Raw genomic sequence first — 21,420 nt, forward strand, 5'->3', positions numbered from 1 at the left:
TAATTCCGCTGAAATTATCCTTTGCCTCCCCACCCTCATGCATGTCAGCAGAGCACCGGGTGGAGGCCCCTGGACCAGCTGGGCTGGATGTGGAGGTGCGTTGGGTGCCCAGACCTGCCAGTCGTCCCTCCCCAGGGATCGCTGCTGGTCACTGCTGCAGCCTTCCATGCTTCTGCGATCCAGCAGCTAAGCACTTGGAGCTGTGTCTGCGTGTAGAGGCATCATAACAAAAATCAGAGTCAATTCTGCCCATCCATCTAAGCAAACAGGGCATCTTGGGTTTGGGTTTCTTCTCAAGCCTGCAGTTTGAGATTTCCAAGCTAAGCCTGTGATTTATCTGCTGACCTGCAAAGAGGCTTTGCAGGCAATAGGAGAAAATTGAGCCGAAGCAAAGGTCCAGTTTCACCCAGTCTCCCACCCATTGGCCAGGACCAGCCTCAGAGGTCCCTGTGGCTGCTTGGGTCTCTCCTTGCAAGTGAAGGCAGTCCTTGCCAAGCCAAAAGGCAGGATGGTACATTTTGAACTGTCTCCTGGCATCCAAAAAAATGAGCTGCTCTGGTCTGGTCCCATGGTGACCCGCGACAGGATAAGGCAGAAAGGAGGGTTAAAGATGAGCTGTGCTTGGAAACAGCATCATCACTTTTATGGTGCTTCCAGCATCGCTGCTTTGCTCTCTGGGGGATGCAGGCAAGACATTTAGCTGAAGTTTTGCTTGGTTTTTAATCATCTCTAAATGTCCCCCATGATAGCAGTTTACACATCAAAGAGCAGAAAGGGACCAAAGCTCTCAAAGACGAAATTTCCAGCAGTGGCCACCAGAAGCCATGATGAAGTCAGTCCTCACCCTTCTCAGTGACACATTTTAGCACAAAGAAAACCAGAAGTCTGCGGCAGGTGGAGAGACAGGGACAGGAAAGCAGACACATCCATTCTCCACCTGCAATAAAGTACATGTCCAAAGGAAGCAGCCAGCCCTGCATCTGTACAAAACCCCTCCTGACCAACCACAACAATACCAAGAGGAGGATCTGAGAAAAAAAAACCTTTTTTTTTAATTACTGCAAAATTTAAAAAGAAACTGCTATAAAACATGCTATTTTTAAGTGCCTAAATCAGCAACTCCACTTTGGAGGGGGAAAATTTTTCCCAGACCAAGTCATCTGGGGCAGGAGGTTGGGCTCAATGAGGTCCTTACTCAAGTCCCTTGCCCCACAGCAAGACAGAGGTCTTGGCCACGCCAGCAGGACTGAGCAGACAACGTGGTGTCTGGCTGATTTGGGGGATTGGGGATGCTTGGGCTCTGTTTTGCCCAGCAGTTGCTCTATTACCAAACTGGAACCACAGTATTTTACTTCCCATTTGCACTGGTGCATGATAGTTATATGAGGTGAAAAGCAGCTCATCAGGATCCCTGAAAACTTAAGAGAGGCTGTATCTACTCTGAGAAACCAGAGAAGCACCATCTGCCAGGAAAACTAACCTAGATACAACATTTTTTTTCTCCTGTTTGCCTTTGGCGCATCTTCAACCCTCGTCCAGCTTTCAGGTCTCTGGGAACAGCCCAAACCGGTAAAAGCTAAGTAAACCTCAACAGCCGCTGGGAAACAGCCCCAAATCTCGCCAAGAATCCCTGGGAACATATTTATCTTGGCAGGTTCGGGGGGCATCTGCCACACGATTGAGGTTTCATGGTTGTGTTTAAGGGCACCACACCCTCTCTTGCAGGTTTGAGCCCCAAAAAGAGGAGCTGCAACGCACTCTGCTCCTCCACAAAGAGTGGCGCTTGGCGTGGCCTTCCTCCCACCCAACTCTCACCCCAAGAGCAAAAATAAATGAAAAGTAAAAGAAAAAGTCAGGCTTCGTATTCTGGATGGATATTTATTTGCTTAACAGATTTTTTTTTTTCTTCATTTTTTTCTTTTTTGGTACAAAGCATCCAGGAAAGCTTTTGCTTCTCTTTTTAAAAAATAAAAACTAGGTTTCTTTTAAAAAAAGACACATGAAAAGGAAAAAAAAAAAGTCAATTATTTGCAATTGCTCTGTTTTTATTCTGCCTTCCCCACCCCACCCACTTCCCTTCCCCCCCCCTTAATTTGGACCGATTTTCATTCTTTTCCATATATATTTAATAAAATAAATAAAGGATTTTCTTTGTCGTGTATTGCAGTGCCATTTTTTTTAAACAAAGGCTTCATGGCTCAACATTGCAAGGTAATAACAAACAAAAGGATTATACATTAAAATCCTCCCCCTTTCAAGACTCCCCCTAGCCCTCCCCTCCAAACCACGAAATAGAATACAATTCAAGTAGTCTTTTTTTTTTTATGTTTTAAATGTATGGATATATAAGACAAAGCAAGTACAGAACTGGTTAACAGAGTGTCCCCATTTTATTAGCAAGTGAGAGTATATTAGGGAGATGTAATTGATTTCCCCCTTTTTACGGCTCCTAGACAGATAATATATATTATTTTAAAACCAACCTATTTTACAGCCCTCTGCCCGCCTCTCAAACCCATCCGCTCACCGAGTCCCGAGCCTCAAGCCAGAGACTTGCCTTTTCCCCCATCCCATGCAGCGGTCCCAGCCCTGCACCTCCCGGGTGCAGCCCTTCTCCTCCACAGCCCCGGGGGGGGGGCGAAGGGAGGAGGGGGGGCGCGGGGTGGGCGTCCGGCGAGAAGGACGCAAAGGGCAAGAGAAGGAAAAGGAGACGGTGGGGCGCGGAGCCGGTGCTTCTGCAGGGGCTTGGCGGTGAGGGCCGCCTGCCCACCCGCTCGCCGGAGCGTGGGCGCGCGAGCGAGCCGTCAGGGTGGGGAGGAAGCGGTAGGGCCCCCGTGGCTCGGGAAGCCAAGCTCCGCCGGGGGTCCGTGCAGAAGCAGGCCCTCGAGTTGTAGCTGGCAACACCTTCACCATTCAAAATAGTTTGTCTCTAGAACAGTTCCCTTTTAGTCTAAATTGTGGTGGTTTTGTTTTTTGTTGTTTTTTTTTTCCTAAAAAAAAAAAAAGGATGCGTGTCGATGTATTTCTGTGTGTGCGTGCATCTGTGTACATGAGTAACAGCCAACTAGCTCATATGGTCATGACCAAGCTATATTTCAGAAGAGAAAAGAAACACATTTATCACACTTTTCCTAAAACGAAAAGCTAAAATTTCAAGTTCAGTATTCGCTATCTTGTCCTTCCCTCCCCACCCTCCCTTGCTATTTCTGGGTTTTTTCCCTTCCAACTTACTTTAGCACCATAACACATTTTAAACATTACAATCCCTCTTCAGATACTACACAAAATGTCCCATAAAAATAGTGCTTTTTTTGCCAAAAAAGTTATATAATATATTATATATATAAATCAACTAAATCCGTGGCAAATGTGCAATGCAGACGCCTCCTCCATTTAAAGTGAGCATCAGCTCACTTTTTTCTTTTTTTTTCTTCTTTCTCCTTTCCTTTTTCTTCTCTCTTTCTCGCTTTCTCTCTCCTCTTCCTCTCTTTCTCACGTCATCGATGATTTCAAAAAGGTGCAAGTCGATTTGGAATCTTGTAATGAAGCACACACACAAAAATGCAGATGGGGGCTCCTTGGAACTTCTTCTCAGGTACATTTTTCTTTTAAAGGTGCAAAAGAAAGTTATAAAAATAAGCAAACCAAAAGAAAAAAAACAAAAAAGAAGAAGAAAGTGGGGTGGGAATGAGGCAAAAAAAATATATCCCTCAATATTTCTCCCCATTTCGTTTTATTTTTTTTCACTTTATTGTCAAGAAAGACACGGAATGGACTCTTCTTCTCGAGAAAAAAAAAAAAGATTAAGAAAAATTTTAACTTCATATCCTTTTTCCCTCTTGCTCTTTCTTTTGTCTTCTGGCGTTGGCACTGGGGATGTCACGCAGCGCCCGGCAGCAAAAAGTTCAAGTGCCAAACTGTCCCTTTGCAAGTACAGGCTTGGAAATACTGGGGGCGCGGGGGAACGAAACAGGCCTGGGAAACGCAACAACCCTCCCCCCCACCCCGAAAGGACGATGCCGCGGGAGCGGCGCTGCTCGCCGCCGCCGCCGCCGCCGCCGCCATCCCCTCCTTGCTGTGTCAGTTGTTTGGTTGGGGCCGGAGCGGCGTGAGGGTCCCCCGCCGCCCCGCTCCTCGGCTCGGCGGCCCCGGGGACGGAGGGGCTCGGGGGCCGGGGCTCGCCAGTCCTCCCGCCCTCCCCCGGGAGATCAAAAATCGAGACGGCTGCTCAGGGTTCATTTCTGGGGGCCAGCCGTTTCGGGGGAGGCTCGGGCCGCTGGGGGCCTCTGGCTGGGCAGGGAGATGAGGGGACGGTGCAGCGCCTTGGCTTCCTCGGCCGCTTGCAGCCCCTCCGCCTGCCACCGGTACTGGCGAGCCCGCAGGATGCCGGGCACCTCCCGCTGCAGCCGCTGGGAGCTCTTCTTCTGCCACACGTCGTACTTGGAGTACTTGGCATGCGAGGGCTTCTGGAAGCTCTCCTGCAAGGGGACGGGATAGCAACGTTAGCTTCGCCGCAAGCCTGCCCGCCCTCCGGACGGGGGTTCCCCTCTTTGAGCTCCGTCCGCCCCACGGAAACACTGCCCCGTCCCTGGAAACGTTCAAGGTCAGGTTGGACGGGGCTCTGAGCAACCTCATCTAGTGGAAGATGTCCCTGTTCGCTGCAGGGCGGTTGGACTAAACGACCTTTAAAGGTCCCTTCCAACCAAACTATTCTAAGATTCTGCGATCCAGCCCACCTCTGGTCCCCCACCTCATTGAAAGCTGACCTTCTGCAGGGCATTTGGCATGAGTCGCCAGCAGTGGCCGTCTCTCGAAGGCTCTGCAGAAGCAACAGACCTTGCAGCTGGGGTTTGTCCCCTCCCGCCCACGGCCCTCCCGTCTTTCCTCTTGCTATCTATTTCGGAGAAGGGCCGCCATCCCGGCGCAGCCCGCCTACCTTGCTGAGTGCCGGCAGGCCCGCCAGGGAGGTGGCGGAGAGGTCGCGCTCAGACTTGACGGACTTGGCGCAGTAGGTTTCCAGCAGAGCAAGGTCACAGCTCCGAAAGCAGCACTCCTCCACGATCCCCCGGTTGATCCGCCGGTTATTTCGTCCCACCGGTCTACCTGCAACAGCGAAGACCCAGGAGTTAACCACCAACCTGGACTGGTCCTCTCCCCACCTCCTGGCACCATCCCTTTGCAGGCACCCCTCCACCAGCCACCGGAGACCGGGGGATCCCACACGCTTCAAAAATAGCCGCGCTTCTCTCAAACCGGCCAACACGCACCCGCAAACCGGCCGAGTTTCACGTTAAGACTTTCCCAGACAAATGCTGTTGATGCTAACAGGGCTCCCCGCATGCGCGTGGCACTAATTAAAGACGCTATATATGGTGGTGATTTATTCCCCTCCTATACCTCCGGCGTGGGCAGCCCTTTTGGGCGCAGTTAAAGTGAGGAAGCTCAAGCCCAGCCCGGCCACCAGCACTGCGCCGATTACTGCGACGGTCTCCAATGTTGATCCTGGCAAGCGAGTTTTATTAGAAAGAAGCAGCGCGGCGCTGCGGCTGCCAACCTTCCTCCATTGGGTCGATGCTCAGGCAGGTGAAGCGAACCAAGGCGGCTAAATTTTACCAGATGGGACAGCTCTGAGACAGCTGCAGAAAGAATACAGGCTCCCGCACCCGCCAAGAGTAGCTATTCAACTTTATCTTTTAATAAGGGTTCCTCTTCTGTTTCTTCCTGCAGAAGGATGCAAAAGCCCATGTCCAGTGCAGCAACAACTGAGTGCATTTCACATCACCGCTTAACGACGGCCAAAGCGCTCCAGAGGAAAAGCTTACATCAGTTTTACTGCTTTTTCTCCCCCTCTTGAAATAAGAGGTGGGCAAATTTGAATTTCTGATGCAAAACAAATTTGCTTGGGAATTGCAACTTCCAAAACATGAACCGGCCCAAAATGAAAGGATTTTCTCCGCACTTTCTGACGTGGCATGTTATGCGCTTGTGCTGTTGTGGGGTTTGCAGCCAGGGCTCTGTACGCTGCCATGAGCGCCTCTTCCCAGTGCAAGGTGTTCCGAGGGAGGGGAGCAGAGGCCAGCATCAGTGGGACTTGCAATCAGGATCCAGTACCGCATTCTGGCCAGGAGAATTTGGGCATGGGAAAAACTGAGAGTGAATGGTGGAAGCACAAAGCGTAAGGCTGCTCACCGTGCCGTGCCAAGCCCCCACCTGCCAGCCGGCCTGTGGGAACACACCAAATGGTCCACATTGGCCCCATACATGACCTGTGATCCCCCTTCGCACTCCGGATGAAGCAGGCACTCAGGTGTTTGGCCTTGGTGAAGATTTAAGGGCTCTGGCTTGTAAGGTGCTGACCAATTTCCCCAGGGTGTGCCTCGCCTGGGTGCCCACCTAAAGTGCATCGGAACAAAGTGCAAAGCACAGGAGCTTTCTGTGCATGCAGTGCAAACCCACATGTGAAAAGCAGCCCCATATGTGTAATGCAAACATGCGTGTGCAATGCAGCCTTATGTGTGCAACACAGATATGCATGTGCAATGCAGCCCGGCATGTGCAACGCAGCCCCACACGTGCAATGCAGACACGCAGGTGCAACGCAGACCTGCATATTCAACACAGCCCCGCATGCACAATGCAGCCCCATGTGTGCAGTGCTGGCATGCAAAACCCTGAGACTGTGCCTTGCCGTGGGCTCTGCAATAGCAAAGGCCCTGGCAGCAGGGCACCCGCTCTCTGTTAAAATCAGCTGTTCCTCGCTCGGCAGGGAGCCCTCTGCTCCACGCTGGTGCATTGCTGCCGTGCTCGGAGGTCGTGAGAGCAAACACGGCATCGGGGTGCAGGATGATGGGGCAGCTGACTCATACAATGCAGCCCACCTTCGGGAGTCATTTCAAATGCTCTCTTTTCCATGTTCATCCACCCTGCACCACCACCTTCCTTTTCTTTTTCTTTTTCTCTGGAAAAAATTCAGGCACAACCTTTAGCCAGCACTGCAGGAAGGTGAGAAGGATGGTTCCTTCTTGATAAAGGCTCAGCAAAGGGAGCACTGTCAGGAGTTTAATTTTCTCTCTATAAATGCTTGTGGCCAACAAGCACGCTGGATTGGGCCCTCCCTTTAAAGGCAGGGCAGGCGCGTTGGGTGCCCGCAGCTGTACGAGTGATGCCGGAGCAGGCTATCTGGGTGGCGATGCCCAAGGGAGACGGGGGAGAGGAGCCAGCTTGGGGCCAGGTGCGTCTATTCTTCTATACGCCTGTGACGCCCAGCGAGGTCCACGGGAGACGTGCGCTGTCACTGACATCCCGCACCACATATGGCCCCCGCTCAGCACCTGTTGACCCCAGTGCCCAAACCTGCGTGCGCAGCAGGTTGCTGAAGCATTAGGCTGCTCCAGAAAGGCATCCTGAGCACAAGCAGAAGGAGAGTTTGGAAGGAAAAGAGAAAAAATTCAAGTCACCCCCTCTTGCTAGCAGATCCCCAGAGGGCTGCATTCACACTCCCGCTGAACAGAAGGTTGCACAAGCGACAACACGCACGGTTCGGGGGGAAGTTAAGGTTTTGAAAGGTTACATGTCTCCTCTCAAAAACAGAAGTTGCCCGCTTGCAGTTATGTGTTTGTTTGGAAAGAAGAGATGGGGGGGAACAATAAGCAAAGCAGGACCATTTTCACTGCCTTGCCATCAAGGGCACTTTCTGGTATGGGAGCGCATGGGAAGGTCACAGCAGCACACGTCTGCAAATGCCCAGGTGTGGCATCGCCAGGGTGAGCTCCTGGCAGGGACCACCACGGCGGCACGGCCCCTTCCTCCCCGCTCGCTGCCCCTGCCCAGCCGGCGGGCACACGCGTGGCCCCTGGCCCCGACGCGCTACCCCTTCGCTCTTGCATAAAGCTGCTGCGTGCCGTTCCCCTTGCTGGCGCCGCTGCCAGCTCCGCTGCGACGGTCCGATAGGGCACATTTCCCATTACATAATTGTCCGTAGGGATCTCGCCAAATGCCAATACAATCCTCTGCGGGAGAGTTACTTTGGGAAAAAAAACAGGCAAACATAACAAACAGGGATTTAGTCCCAGAAAGCACCTGGAGACAACAGCCCAGGGAAGAGACGCCAGGACATTGCTGGTTAACAGCAATATCGCTGCTGACCTGGATTGGGAAAAGCGTTTGTTCCATAACACGATTTACGCACGGACTAAAGGTTGAATTTCCTGGCTTTTGCCCATGGGTGGCATCCCACTTTACCGCCACTGCCAAACCCAGGGAGGGTTCTGCCGCTCCGTCCCTTGTCCGCAGGGAAGAGCTGCGCGGGCAGCCGGCTGCGGCACCGCCGGGGTGCGCAAGCCACTTCCCATTGCACCGACGACCGCCTCCTCCCGAGGAAACGCACTTCCTCTCGGCCTTCGATGAAGGGCTGCACTTTCTTTTTCCCCAAATTGTGCTCCACCAAAACCTCCCACAGCTCTGCTGAGGGGCCGAGCCCCGCGATGCAAAGCCCGGCGACGCAAAGCCCGGCGACGCAAAGCCCAACGATGCGAAGCCCGGCGACACAAAGCCCTCCGGCCGCGCAGGGTTATTCCTGCCTGGCAGCGGCTATCCTGACAGGGAGAGCTGGGCATCCTGGCAGTGGTGCAAAGCCAAACCCGCTCCCCAGAGAACCCGGAGACCGCGTACCTGCAGCTCAGCTATGCCTCCACGCCGGAGGCGGTGGCACCGCCGTGGCTGCGGGGGGGACAGGAGGGACCCTTCCCTGGCATTGCCGCCCCACCGCTCCGGGCTCCCCACCCTCACCGGGGCCGGACGGATGCCGTGGGGAGGGGTGCGCGGTGCCGGTGCCACCCTGGCCGGGTCCCCTCTCCTCCGGTCAATCAGGCAGCAAGCCGAGTGGAAGGGGACTTTGGGTGTAAACAGTCCTCGCGCCCCTGTCGCAGGAATGTCGGGAGCAACAAGGGGGCCTTTGTGCGGCACCGGGCCCCGTCCCAGTGCCCCCGGCCTGGCCCTCCCCCACCCCGGCACCGCACTTTCCCCCCTGCTTTTTCCTAGTATTATTCGGAGGAGCGGCGGGTGCGCAAGAATGTGCCCCGTCAGCACAAGCGGCTGCAAAGAGCTAAATTCTTATCAGCTGTTGGAAAGGAGGAAACAGGAGCTGTTGTTTACAGAGAAGTCGGATGCCTCTCCCCCTGCAGCCCCTTCTCCCCTCCCTGCCAGCATTGCATGACAGCAACTTCGCGGCCCGGGCTTCCTCTCGACCTGCCCCGCTTTTTTCCCTCGGAGCTGCGCTCGGCATCCCTCTGCGGGCCATGCCGCCGGCCCCGGGGTGGGTGCCGGGGAGCAGGGAGACGGGGTCCCGACCCTGCCGCAGAACCACGGCGGGATGCCGCCACCTTGCCAGCACCTGCGGGCCAGCCCCCAAAGCCTTAAGAGTCGCGGAAGGGAGGAATCACGGCAGAGGCGGAGAGCAAAGCACGCACGGCTCCGGCTGCAGCTTGCCCAGGCACCCCTGGGATGCAGCACAGGGCTGGTGTGGTGCACATCGCCAGGCCCACCCTGCGTCCCGTGGCCAGGTAGCCCCAGCGCTGCCGGCTCCTGCCCCTGTTGGTGCAGCTCTTTCGCAGCTCCAGCTCTCGGAAGCGGTTTCAACATCCTCAGCCCCAAGCACCTGCCAGCCACGACGCCTCCAAGGGCACCCGGGGGCTGGCACTCGCTCTCCATGCCAGCGGAGAGACGGGCATCCCTCCTCAGTCTAGGTTGCATATTTCCTTGTTGCCAGATGGATGAAACACCATCGGTACGCTGCATCCCCTTGCATGGATGCAAACAGCGCTGTATTTCAGAGCTAGCTTCGCTAGCTAAGTGGTCCCTTGTAAGAATGCAGAGCATCGTTTAAGTACTTAAATCACCACTGCAGCAGGAAACTGATAACAGATTTTCATACCATTTTTGGTTTTTTCCAAGATTACCAGTCGGATGCTTGCAACAAGCCCATCCAGCAAGCGGGGCCCATGTGTGCCTGCGGGACAGGGCTGCCCAAGTCATTTACCTCCCATACAAATGACTGCATTAGCGCAGGCTGCTCATCAGGTTGCACATTCCATGCTGTGAAGCGCTCATGACAAACCCAGGCCTGGTTTTATGATGTAAACCCGCGACAGTGCAACATAACCGTACCCTATCGAGACTAAATGGTGACAATAGTGTAGCCATGAGGGTTTAGGAATGAAGATGAATCTGGTCAGGAGAATTAATGACTTTATGAGGCCAACTGATGGAGGCAGAGGGAAAAAATGAGGCGCGCTGGGGATGTCCAAACCCTTCATCAAGAACAGCCATCGCCCAAATGTCTTCAGCCCTGCACGGCAGAGGCTGGTCAGATGCTGAAGGGGTTAAAATATGGGACTGGGGGGACTTTGCTTCATCCCCGGCACCTGAGCTCTCCAGAAATATTTAAAAAGAAGAAGGGGGGACGAGAGAGGACAAAAAAAGCAAAAGCAAGGATCCCCTTGCAACCACCAGGCTGGCCACTTGGCACCAAGCGACTTGTCTGCCTTCAAAAGTGTTTTTATTTTGGCCTGGACGGCTGGGTTATTTGAGGTGAAAGGAGGTCAGTTTGTCCGTAAAACAAAAGCCCCATTCCCTTTCATCCCCAGAGAGGGGGAGGAGGGAAGAAAAACCATGGGAGGGAGACGGATGCTCCTCTATATATAGAGGGAGAGGAAGAGGTGCGAGAGCGCGAGAGGAGCTCGCCTCCTCGCCACACCGGTAAGGCCAGCCCCGGACCCGCCGCCTCAGCCAAGCTCCGGCACAGGGCTCATTGGCGGAGGAAAGGTGGAAGGGGGAGACGAGAAGAGGAAGGGCAGCTGACGTGCAAACCCTCGCCACTCAGCTCAGCGAGAGGAAGGAAGCTCGCCCAGGGCGTCCCCAAAAGCACTGCCTGCCCGCAACACCCGGGGGGGCCTTGAAAACATCCTGCTGCTCAGCTGGGACAGGACAGGGGGATCTCCCCCAGCCAGCTGCAAAGCCACCGGCAGCCCAACCGCCTGCCCAAAATTACAGAGCTCGAACCATGGCTGCTGCTGGATGCGGGGTCCCTGTGCGTCTCCCTGCCCAACCTCAGCAGGCAGCATCAGCCAAGTCTGGGTTGACATCCAGGCTGGGAAGGGACATCCAGAGTCGTCTCCTAACTTTGCAGCGCCCTGTTCCCTGCACAAGCAGACTGGGATGAGAGGGAGGCTGGCTTTTGACTCCACTGCTCCAAAAAACACCGTTACTTGGAAGTGACTTTTTAATTCCTTTTCCCAAGGCGGAGTCAAGACTGCCAAATGCACGGCACCATGTGCAGCTGGTATCTCCATCCTCTTCCTCCCCATTTGGCTTTGCATCTTTCCTGTAGTCAGTCACTCTGAGGTTCAGTCCTCGGTGGGCAGCAAGACATAGGGTCTTCCCTCTCCCAAGCAGACCAGGGGACCGAAACACCAGAACAAGGCCTCACTCTCAAGTTACCTTCACCCATAGATTACTGAGCATCCATTGCTACCGGTTTCCTCCTCCTCCTCCTCCCCATTTACCAGCTAACACCAATGGTCCAAACCCCCAAAGCGTCCTGGCGGAAAGCCTGCTCCAGCCAACTGTCCTGAAGCCACCTGCACTCTGCGGACAACGGCGAAGCTGCATTTTTTTGCACTAGCCACACTGCAGGAGGGCAAGACATCACTCTTTAGCAACAGGTTCACCAGCAGGTAGCCCGGAGGCCACGAATCGTATTTTGGGAGCAGCCTAGAAGCTGCAGCTATACCCATGCAAAGCCTGCCCAGAAAAGAAGAGCGCTCAGCTCCCTGCCTGCTCTCAGGATGCAACACTTAGGCAGCAAGGTTTAAAGATAAGCCAGGGCCCAAGCACAGCAGAGAGCTGGCTGCAGACATCCTCGTTATTTTAATCACTTGCGCACATCGCCAGTGAGCCAACCACCTATGGCTCCCCAGCGATATTTGACTTTTCCCGAGCTTCAAACACAGGACCCAGTTTCCCCATGGGACTAGACAGTCCCCAAAATCGGCACGAGGTGGGTGCACGTCACCCTGGGCACATCGCTCTTCTCGCTCCTCTCCTCGCCCACCGCCAGGTACAAGGCAATCACGAAAAGCACCGGGCTGGGAAACCCCTCCTTTCCCTCCCAGTCCAGCTCCACCGAAGCAAGGCGTGGGGTGGGCGCAGCATCCTGCCCGCTGCCGGCGGCTGCCCGCCACTTACTGAAGTAGAAGCCCCTGTCCCCACAGACGAACTGCAGCGTGTCCACCAGTTCCCCGCCGCAGAGGGTCTCCGCCGTGCCGTACGCCGCAGCCGAATCCAGCGCGTAGGCCAGGAAAGCCAGCAGCAGCAGCAGCATCCGCCTCGCCGCACACATCCTCTGCACCTGGGGACAGAGGCAGAGTGTTAACAAGGTGCAAGAGACCCCTTCTGCCACCTCCCCCAGGCAATGCGCCCTCCCCTCCCCAGCACGCCTGGGGTTTGATGCCCGGACACGTCAGGATGCTGCAGGGAAGGACCAGCAGCGCTGAGCCAGCCGCTGGTGTGAGGCTGGCTCCCTGCACTCGCCCCACCGGTCAGCCGCTGCGGTCAGACAAGGTTTGCATTGAAGCAGTTTTTCCATTGGAAAATCCCACTTCAGCCTACCTCTGAAAGGCTTTTATTCCCCCTGCTCTTTCAACAGCGTGATTTTTTTATTTTTCCCTGCTTTTACATGGGAAATCATTCAAATGATTATTGGGAGGTGGGGGTTTTTTTTCATTTCTGATGACAGGTTTTCGTGCCCTACCCGAACGCATGTTCCCCCAGAGCAGAAACAAATGAAGTTTCAACCTGTCCTAGAGCTGCTTTTGACGAAAGCTGGGTTTTGCCGGGGCGCAGCGGCCTTCACCCTGGGCATGCGAGAGACTCGCGTGGCCGAGGTTCGGGCAATCGAGGGGCTGATTGCACAAGCCGTGTTTGCTGATGAGAGCCGGGACCGAGAAGACATCCCTCAGGAGCACAGCGGTCCCACGGGAAACACGCCTGAGGCATCACCAAGGAGGGCCAAGGGGGTATCAGCTGGTGCGGAGGATTAACAAAGAAACTCCCTGGATATTTGCTAACTAACCCAAAGATTTCCCCCGACTCTGCTCCAGCAAACAGCTTTACCTCCGTGTCAGCTTCTGCAGTTGTAAAGCGAGGGTGCCGTTGCCTCACTGGATGAGGCAAAACCCATGGATGGGTCAAGGCATTATAGTCACTCATCATTGTATATATACAACCAAATAATGATGGTGGCTGGACAGGTCAGCTCAAAATGAAGAGGGGAAGTGTGGCAAAATAGCAGCTGGCGTGGGGCAATGCTAAATCTCAAACGGAGCATCCCCTCTCCCTGCTAATGCCCAGCCGAGATGCTGGGTTTCACATCCAGCCTTCATCACCATAGCATCTGAGCAACCCGAGAATAATACCAGTTAATGAATATTACCTCACCCCCCCGGGATGCTCAGAGATGGAGCCGAAGCCCAGGATAGATTAAATGACTCGCCCAAGGTCACGGGGGAAGTCTGCAGCGCAGCCAGGAAATTAGCCCAGCTCCCCCGAGGCCCCGCTACGGTCCTGCCAGCAATAAAGCCACCCTTGCTACCAACTTTTTACTAGCACATAGCTCAAATTGTCGCTGCTAGAAATGCACCGTGCTTACAAGTCGCGAGCTCTTCTGAGCAGCGGGAGGACAGGGATCAGCAGCAAGAAAAGCCAAAACGGAGGCTGCAAGGTCTGGGTGGGCTGAGGGGGGCATCCCCCGCCGGCATGAGCTTTGATACCCATCGTATTGCTCAGCCCGTGCTGGCAGAGACCAGCAAGGCTGGCAAAACCCCTTCAGGGCTCTGGACAAGAGAGGCAGCAGCCCTAGGAACAAACTGGGCTCAAACCAGCAAGAGATGGGACCAGGACCAGCTTTTCCAGTAGCACTTGTCCCTTCGGCACACTGGGGGGGCTTTGGTCTATATTACGCTAGGAGCAGAGGGATGGCACCGGACTGTGATTGCACCGTGCTGCCAAGCTGCAGTGTTTTGCTACCAATACCTTTTCACCTTGATTTTTTGTCAAATGGCCAACGGGTGTTTACTGGGCCTCCCCAGCATGACCGCAGCATCACCTTCGCTGCTGAAGTCATGTCCCTGGTGCAACAGCATCGGCAGCCGGATCTCCAATTGACAAGAGACCGACGATCCCACTCCCTTTCCTCTCCCCCCGCCCCCCTTTTTCCTCTTTTTTTTACACGCAGCTCCTGATTGCTGGTGTCCCCAGGGCACAGGTAGCGCCAGCAGCTCATTGCCGGGGCAGCAGATGTGTGCCAGCCAGTGCCACCATCAAAGCCACTGACGTGGGACTTCAGGACACCCAAATAATCCCCCCTCCCCAGGTAGGCTCACGCTGGCTGCGAGCACTGTGGCTAGTAAGCAGGCTGCCTGCCAGCCTCCCCAGCCCAGAGCCAGCCCCCCAGAAGGGGCTTGCTTGGTGGCAGGGGTCACAAACACAGTTTTTCCTCCACATTCAGTCTAAAGAAAGGGGTGAGATGCTCTGAAGCAAGGGGAGAGCAAGGTTTTGTCGGCGGGGTGATATCTGACGCTGGGGAGACTTGATACCTTCTGTGGAAAAAACCTTGTGCTCCTCGGAAAATACCCGCTCCTGCGCAACCCCGCACCACAAGCACAAGGCGGCCCCTGGCAGCCTTCCCTGCCACCGCTGCGAGCTCTTTTAGGGTGTCCGTGCACCCCGTAACTGCGGCCAGGAAGCTCCCCTGAAGCCACAAAGACAAGAACTTCCCCGACGCTGTCACCCAGAGCCGGGCTAACGTGGAGGTGTATGATGCGAGGAAGTCCCCCTTTGCCCACGCATCAACCGCCAGCACTTTCCACCTCTGTCACCTTGGCGTCTCCCCGCTCCCTCCGGCAGCCATGTAACGAGAAACCAGGCGGCAAAGGAAAAAGCATCTTTATATACTACCCGGTGCTGCAGTTTGTCTCCAGCTTGATGGAGCCGCAACCCAACCCCACCCCGTAAGCCCTTCCCTCTTGCTTTGGCCCTACTGACCCTGCAGAGAAAAAGTCCCCAAGCTTCACCCAAAGGCTAGACAGACTCACAGGGTGCCGTCACCGGCTCAGCACATCCCAGTGACCTTTCAATCGGTCGATCCTTTCCCCCTCCTGCTCCTCCTTAGCACGGATGGGCAGCACCCACGCAGAAGACCTCGCAGCTACCCCGTTGTGGCTGCAGCACGGCATGGCCGGGTGCCTGCAGCCCACGACCCGGTACAAGCACCATGCCGGCTGCACAGGTTGCATGTGGCTTCAGGTGTCATGGCCAAATCCTGCTCAGCATTGTGAGCTGAAGTCGTGTGAACCTCTCTAAGTCTTCATTCTCCACTGGAAATGTGGGACAGCACTGCTTTCGGTTTCTAGTGCAAGCATTAGGACAGGGACAGCCCCCTCGGCTGTGGGACAGGAGTAAATTCACACCAACAGCTGGTAAAACCATCAGGTTTTATTAGAAAGCTTCTCTTGCGTGAGATGCAACAGGAATAAGGCAGCGAGAGGCAAGCAGGACACCTTCCTAAAGGACAAGGTCCCGTCTCCACTAGGAGAGAAGCTACGCCCACCAAAGTTTCATTCTTGCCAAAGCGGGTTGAATCAGCCATGCCAGCTGCCATTCCCCCTCATGTGCCCGCGGAGAGCTCAAATGCTTCCGGATGGGGTTTTAACCAGGGGCCATGGGAACAGCAGGGTGAGACAAGCCAGGTGCCCAACAACCTGAGCACCAAATTCCTCCTTAACAAGGGCTCGGACTCCATGCAGTGTGCAAGAGGGTGATGCAAGAGGAATTTCTTAGTTGCACAGGTGCCCTGGACTGTCCTGGGAAACGCACCTGGAGCTCCTCTGAATAACTCGTATCTGAGCAGCCTTCTCAGCACTGGAGAGGCTCAGACAAGCCATCAGAGCATGCTGCTGGCCTCTCCTTGCCCGGAGGGGGTCTGCTTTGCTCTCCATCCTTCACGTCCCTCTCCGGCCTTCCCTCGCATCCCCAGCTCCCCGCGCTAAACCAGGCTGCCGCTGGAGCCAGCTCGGCCACGAGCTGCTGCACGCGGGATGCTGCCGCTGCCTTGGGACTCCTGCGTATTCGCCCCTGGCAGCACCCGCTGCTGCACCCATGGCCGGGGACCCCCAAACACCTCTTGGCAGCCCTCAGCCAGCCGTGAGACACCAAGGGAAAGGGTCCTCTCGGAGCGGCTGCGGCGTGCCGGGAGCGAGACCGAGGGCAGGTCTGCAGCGGAGCCACCCTCCCGCCCGAGGCCGTTAAAGGAATTTTTCAGGATTTGCTGCAGAATCAGCTGGATCGGCGATTTCTGTCCAGCTGCTAGGGAGTCGGGGGCCAAGAGGCCACAATGCGCTAAAAGGCCCAGTTGCCAAATCTCGGAGGACAGCTCAGGCATCCCTTGCATCCAGGCTTGTGCTGAGCCAACCAAACCACGGTGCCTCTCTTGGGCAACAAACAGCTCCCCAAAAACGGAGACTAAACCTCCTGTCTGACCTAATTCCTTCTTCAGTCTGGCCTTCATTACAATTTAATATGAACAGAAAAATGTAGGAGGGAATTGACAGATGGCCCAGTCTGCAAAATTTGGATTTGGACAGCAAAAAGAAAAAAAAAAATAAAAAATCTCGCTTCTTTGTGGAGCAGGGCAGCGTTTAAAAGGGAGCACGGCAAAACGTCGTCAGCCCAAATGCAGCGGTGTCTGCAGGAGGGGAAAACCCCAGTTTGCACATCCCAGCCTCCATCACCCTCTGCCCCTCCAAAAAAAAGCAGGCAGACTGATGTGCTACTCTGATGATTGCCTGTGAGAGATGCTGAGCATCCATCCTCTCGGTGGGCAGCCTCAGGAGAGTGGGAAGCTGACCCGGTTTTGAGCGTGGCTTTCCCGAAGGGGCAGGACACGGGCACATGCCAAGCGAATGCCGCTCCTGCCCACGGGCAACCTCGCGTGGGGGGCCGGGCCACGACGCCCAGAGGTGCCAAGTAGCGAAGGGCTAGCGGAGGCCGGTGGGGAAAGGCAGGTGCCTTGGCAGCCGAAAACCACCCAGGGGCTGCATCTTGGGCAGAGGCAAGGGGGTGAGGTGCCCAGCAGTACCCGAAGGGAGAGGAGCCACCACGTGCTGTGCTGCAGGAAGAACCTCCCTTTTCATCTAGACGAGAAAGAAGGAGATTTCCAACCCACAGCTTGGAAGAAGCAAGCTTGGAAACACAGAACTTTCGACCGTCAAGCTGTCAGGCGAATAAAACTGACCCAGGACCAGGAGTTTTGCTGTTTAGCTCAGGGTTGAAAAAAATAAAAAACCTCATGATTCTTGGCACCTGGCTCGCATGACATTCATATGGCTGAGGTTGGCAATGCTGCTGCTATTTTTAGCCCTCACTTTTTTGTCTTCGCTGCTCGTCCCCATCAGCAGCCCACTCCAGCCCGTGCCGGGGGTCACCTTTCCACCCGCGAGCGGGGAGAGACACCTGCCTCCTCTGCCTGCAGGACAGGGGCCGGGGCAGGCAGGGGAGCACTGCCCGCACCCTGCGTCTATACGTGCCGCCGCAAGAACTACCATAGCTGTGGAAAAATCAAGCTGAAAAAGGTGAATGGGGTATTCAGTACCATTTACTCACCCCACTGGGGAGTAAGAGCGTATTGCACAAATTTTGGTATGCAGCCCAGAAACATTTGATTTATTGCATAAAAAAAAGGAAATGCAATCTTGCTTAACTCTTCTAAAGACAGCTGGCAGGACCCAGGGAAGGGATTTAAGTCCATTTTAGTAGCCTCACTTAACTCCTTTCTTTATTGTTCCTCTCTCCTTTCTGCATTCCCATCCAAAACCTGGAGTATATCAGGGAAAGTTAACAGCAAGTTAAGCTGTTAAATCAGAAATTGTGGTGACTGGAGTCTACTGGCAAGTGATATTCCCACAACACGTTGAACTTGCTTTATGTCTTGGCAGAGCAGCTTTAACCCTTTCAGAGCCAGGCTGCAACCCCAAGGCAGATTTCTCCCCCCCCCCCCCCCCCCGAGAGCCGCCCACCTCTCCTGACCCCTCACACAAAAATATCGAGGGAGGCCGGTATCTCTTTGCCCCACTAAGACATACAGCAGCCTTTAAAAGCAAAGGCAATCCAAAGAAGGATCGGAGAGGTCAGTCCCAGGACACGAGCGGGGAGAGGGTGGGCCGCTTACAGTGCTTGTATGCACTGCTGGAAACACACCAACTCCTCGGTCCCTCTAAAAATAAGACCTCACCTGCTGTGTTTGCTTTATTTAAAAAAAGAAAAGTACAGAAATGCTTTTCTCTGGTGCTCCATGAGGCAAGCTGGGCTCACGCCGAAGCCTATAGGAATCAATGGGAAGACACGCACTGACACCTCCGGGTTGCCTGGTCAAAGCAGCAGCCCTCCAGCTGGGCTGCAAAAGGATCACCTGTCAGAAAAAGCGCTGGGACACACACGCAGACACATTTTGGCTCTCAAATTTCATGCGGCGGTGGGAGGGGACCCGCGGTGTCAAATCTTTTATCCCTTAATGAATTTTCACAGGAGCCGGGATAGCCCCTTTGAAAGGCTGAGTAAACTTGTGTGGGTGTCGACAACATGGAGCAAGATTTACAGCTCTGACCCATTCACCCCCACTGAAATTGTCAAGCTGGGTCCAAAACAGCTCAGTGAAGCTCAAATCAGAAGTGTCAGTCAGTTTTATTCCTCCAGATGTCCTAAGCACAAAGTCACCCTCACAAAACCCCACGACCCAGGCTCCTCAACTCCACTCTAAATCGAGGCGAGAGGAGGAATAAAAATCCCAGCACGCTGAACCCTGCGAAGTAAGAACCACACACACACACACACACACACTCACAGACACACACACAACCTGACAACAAATAAACCCAAAGAAAACCAGGCCTTGGCCTCCCAAGCACGTCCCGGCATTTGGAAGAAAACTACAGACTTTGTATAGGAAGCCTCGACTCAAGGGTTGAAAGCAGCGGTTCTCCCGAGGTGTCTATTTAAAACCACCCACACAAACCTTGTTTTTACACTTGATTGCTCGCCGCCGCCTGAGCGAGCCCTGGCGTATCAGAAACCCTGCTAAAGTACCACTGGCTTGAGGCGAGGCAGCCACATCTGCTGGTACAGTTACGCTAAATCCGAGTTTCCTCATGTGCCCCAATTCCCTACTGCTCAACAGAGTGCTAAAACCCTTCCAAGTTGCGCTCTTAAAACAATTACTGTAGGGAAAAGCAATCGGGAAGGAAGAAGAAGGAGGAAAAAAAATAAAAAAATCACACAAAGTCGAAGGCTGCATGCCAACCATTAACTCTCACTCCATTTTGGCTTCGCTTTCTTGTTTTTCCTCTCTGTATTTTTATCCCTCCGAGACCCGACACACCGCAGTGTTTTGCAGAAGAGAGTTTAATAACCTCCCCGGTCCCCGAAGCCGGAGAACTGCCCGGCCCTTCCCCTCGCCGCCCCGCTACCAGCCTCTCCCCGCGCCCCGCCGCCGAAACGACCCCGCCGGCGGGGGGAGCGCCGGGGGCCGCGCAGCCCCGCCTGACCTCGCGTAGCCCCGGCCCGGCCCCCGCACGGCCGCGCTGCCGCCGGCCGGGCCCCGCACGCCCCTCCGCGGCTCCCCACGCGGGACCGCCCCCGCGCCCCAGCGCCGGCTCCCCGCCGCCTCCCGGCCGCGCAAAAGGCGCGCAGACCGCGCGCAAGCGGTCCCGCCGCCAGCATCCCCCCCCCCGGCCCCCCGCGAGGTGCGGGGCGGGAGCGGGGGGGGGGGGGGGCGCGCAGGCAGCCGGCGGGCCGTCCCCGCCGCCGGGACGCGGGACGGCCCCCCCCCCGGGGATCCCCCACGCACCCCAGGGCGGCGGGCCGCCCCGCCGGTCCGCGGCTGGGCCGGCTCTCGGGGTCCCTCTAGCGACACGCGTGGGGACGGGCGGGCAGCGGGGCCGGCGCGGCGCGGCGCGGCTCGGCATGGCACGGCGCGGCATGGCACGGCTCTACCCGGCGCGGCGCGGGGCGGGGGGGCCCTCCGGCCTCTGCCCGCGGAGGGGCGGCGCGGAGCGGCGCGGAGCGGCGCGGGCGCTTACCTTGGCGCTGCCGCTGCTACTCTCAACTTCTTGCGGCGGCGGCGGCGGCGGGCCGGGGAGGAAGGCAGGCTGCCGGCAGCGCTCATCCGTGTGTGCCCCGGCGCTTGACATGCTGCTCTCCTGCCCTGGCAGCGATCGCGGCTTTGGCTCGCCTTCCCCGCGCCCTGGCTCGCTCTCCTCGCCTTGCCTTTTTGGTATGTCAAGTCCCTGCTCGATTTTGTCTGAAGGATGTTATTTTGTTACGATCAGGTATTTTGTTGGTCTAGAGAGCGAGCGAGCGCTTTCCTTCGCTGGTTTTTTTTCCCCCTTTTTTTTCTTTCCTTTTTTTTTTTCTGGTCGTCCCCCCCCCCTTTTTTTTTTTTTCTTTTTTTCCTTCTCTTTCTCTCCTCCTGCTTTGGCTGCCCCTTGGGTGGCTCTCACTTTTGTGTTTACTGACTGCGTCCCCCTGGCCGGGGCGGAGGGGCCGGCTGCCTGACTGCCCGCTGCTCCCGGCTGGCTGCCCCACGAGCGAGGAGACAGGCAGGGCGCTCCGGCTGCCCCCCTTTTATACCCCCCCAATGGGCATGCTCTGACTTCCCCAGCGAGCACCAGCCCGGCCACGCAGCCAATAATGTTGCAGAGCGGTCTAACCCCCTCTCTTCCCTCCCTCCCTTCCTTTCTTCCCTCCTTCTCCCTCGTAACCCTCCGGAGTCCAGCTCGGGGAGGGAAGAGGGGACAGAAAGTTTCTGCCGCACGGTTCCTTCGCGGGCTGCTCCCGGGTGGGGGCTTTGACCCACCCCGGCCTGCGCCGGGGGGGCGGGGGGGGGCGAGGGGGGGCTGCGCGCATCCCCCCCCCGCAGGTGAGGGCAGGAGGTGGGGGCCCACGCCCCGAGCCCCTGCCCAAAATGCTGGGGGGGCACCCCCTGAGCGCCTCTCGCTGCCGGATGGCGAGCCCCAAGCCCTGGGGGGGGTGAGCGGGAGCAGCGGGAGATTGCGCCGCCCGCCCCGCTTTCGGGGCTGTCTCTAGGTGTGCCCGGGGCACAGGTGTCCGTGCCGGCCGCCTTGCCCCGCTCTGGCCCCCAAACTGCTCCGCAGGGCTCCCCGACGGAGGCGCGGGCGTTCCAGGAGCGCCGGCCGCACGGCCCCCCGGTGGGGACCCCGCGGTCTCCCGCTTGCCCTGTGCCCACCTTATGTGCCCCGGTGCGGGCGGGCGAGCCCCCTCCTCAGCAGAATCGAGCCCCCGCGTCCACCCGGG

General features: G+C 56.2%; 1 protein-coding gene across 1 annotated transcript; it reads right to left on the bottom strand.

The window, feature by feature from the left end:
- Positions 1-1,858: 1,858 nt before the first annotated feature.
- On the bottom strand, positions 1,859-20,730 carry IGF2 (insulin like growth factor 2). The gene is made up of 4 exons (XM_069803644.1): positions 20,187-20,730; positions 12,244-12,406; positions 4,937-5,103; positions 1,859-4,478 (listed from the first exon to the last, which is right to left on the bottom strand). The coding sequence occupies exons 1-4, from the start codon at positions 20,295-20,297 to the stop codon at positions 4,236-4,238; spliced, it is 684 nt and encodes a 227-aa protein (XP_069659745.1). The 5' UTR covers positions 20,298-20,730; the 3' UTR covers positions 1,859-4,235.
- Between the last annotated feature and the right edge of the window lie 690 nt (positions 20,731-21,420).

The sequence above is a fragment of the Haliaeetus albicilla genome, chromosome 16 (assembly GCF_947461875.1).
Source record: "Haliaeetus albicilla chromosome 16, bHalAlb1.1, whole genome shotgun sequence".
In the NCBI taxonomy this organism is placed as follows: domain Eukaryota; kingdom Metazoa; phylum Chordata; class Aves; order Accipitriformes; family Accipitridae; genus Haliaeetus; species Haliaeetus albicilla.

Bases quoted from the DNA above. Each gene is read 5' to 3' on its own strand.
- IGF2 (XM_069803644.1), bottom strand. From the start codon at position 20,297: ATGTCAAGCGCCGGGGCACACACGGATGAGCGCTGCCGGCAGCCTGCC. The intron at 5,104-12,243 runs GTAAGTGGCGGG...TCGCTGTTGCAG, and splicing joins GGACAGGGGCTTCTACTTCA to GTAGACCGGTGGGACGAAAT. The intron at 4,479-4,936 runs GTAGGCGGGCTG...GTCCCCTTGCAG, and splicing joins GCCTGCCGGCACTCAGCAAG to GAGAGCTTCCAGAAGCCCTC.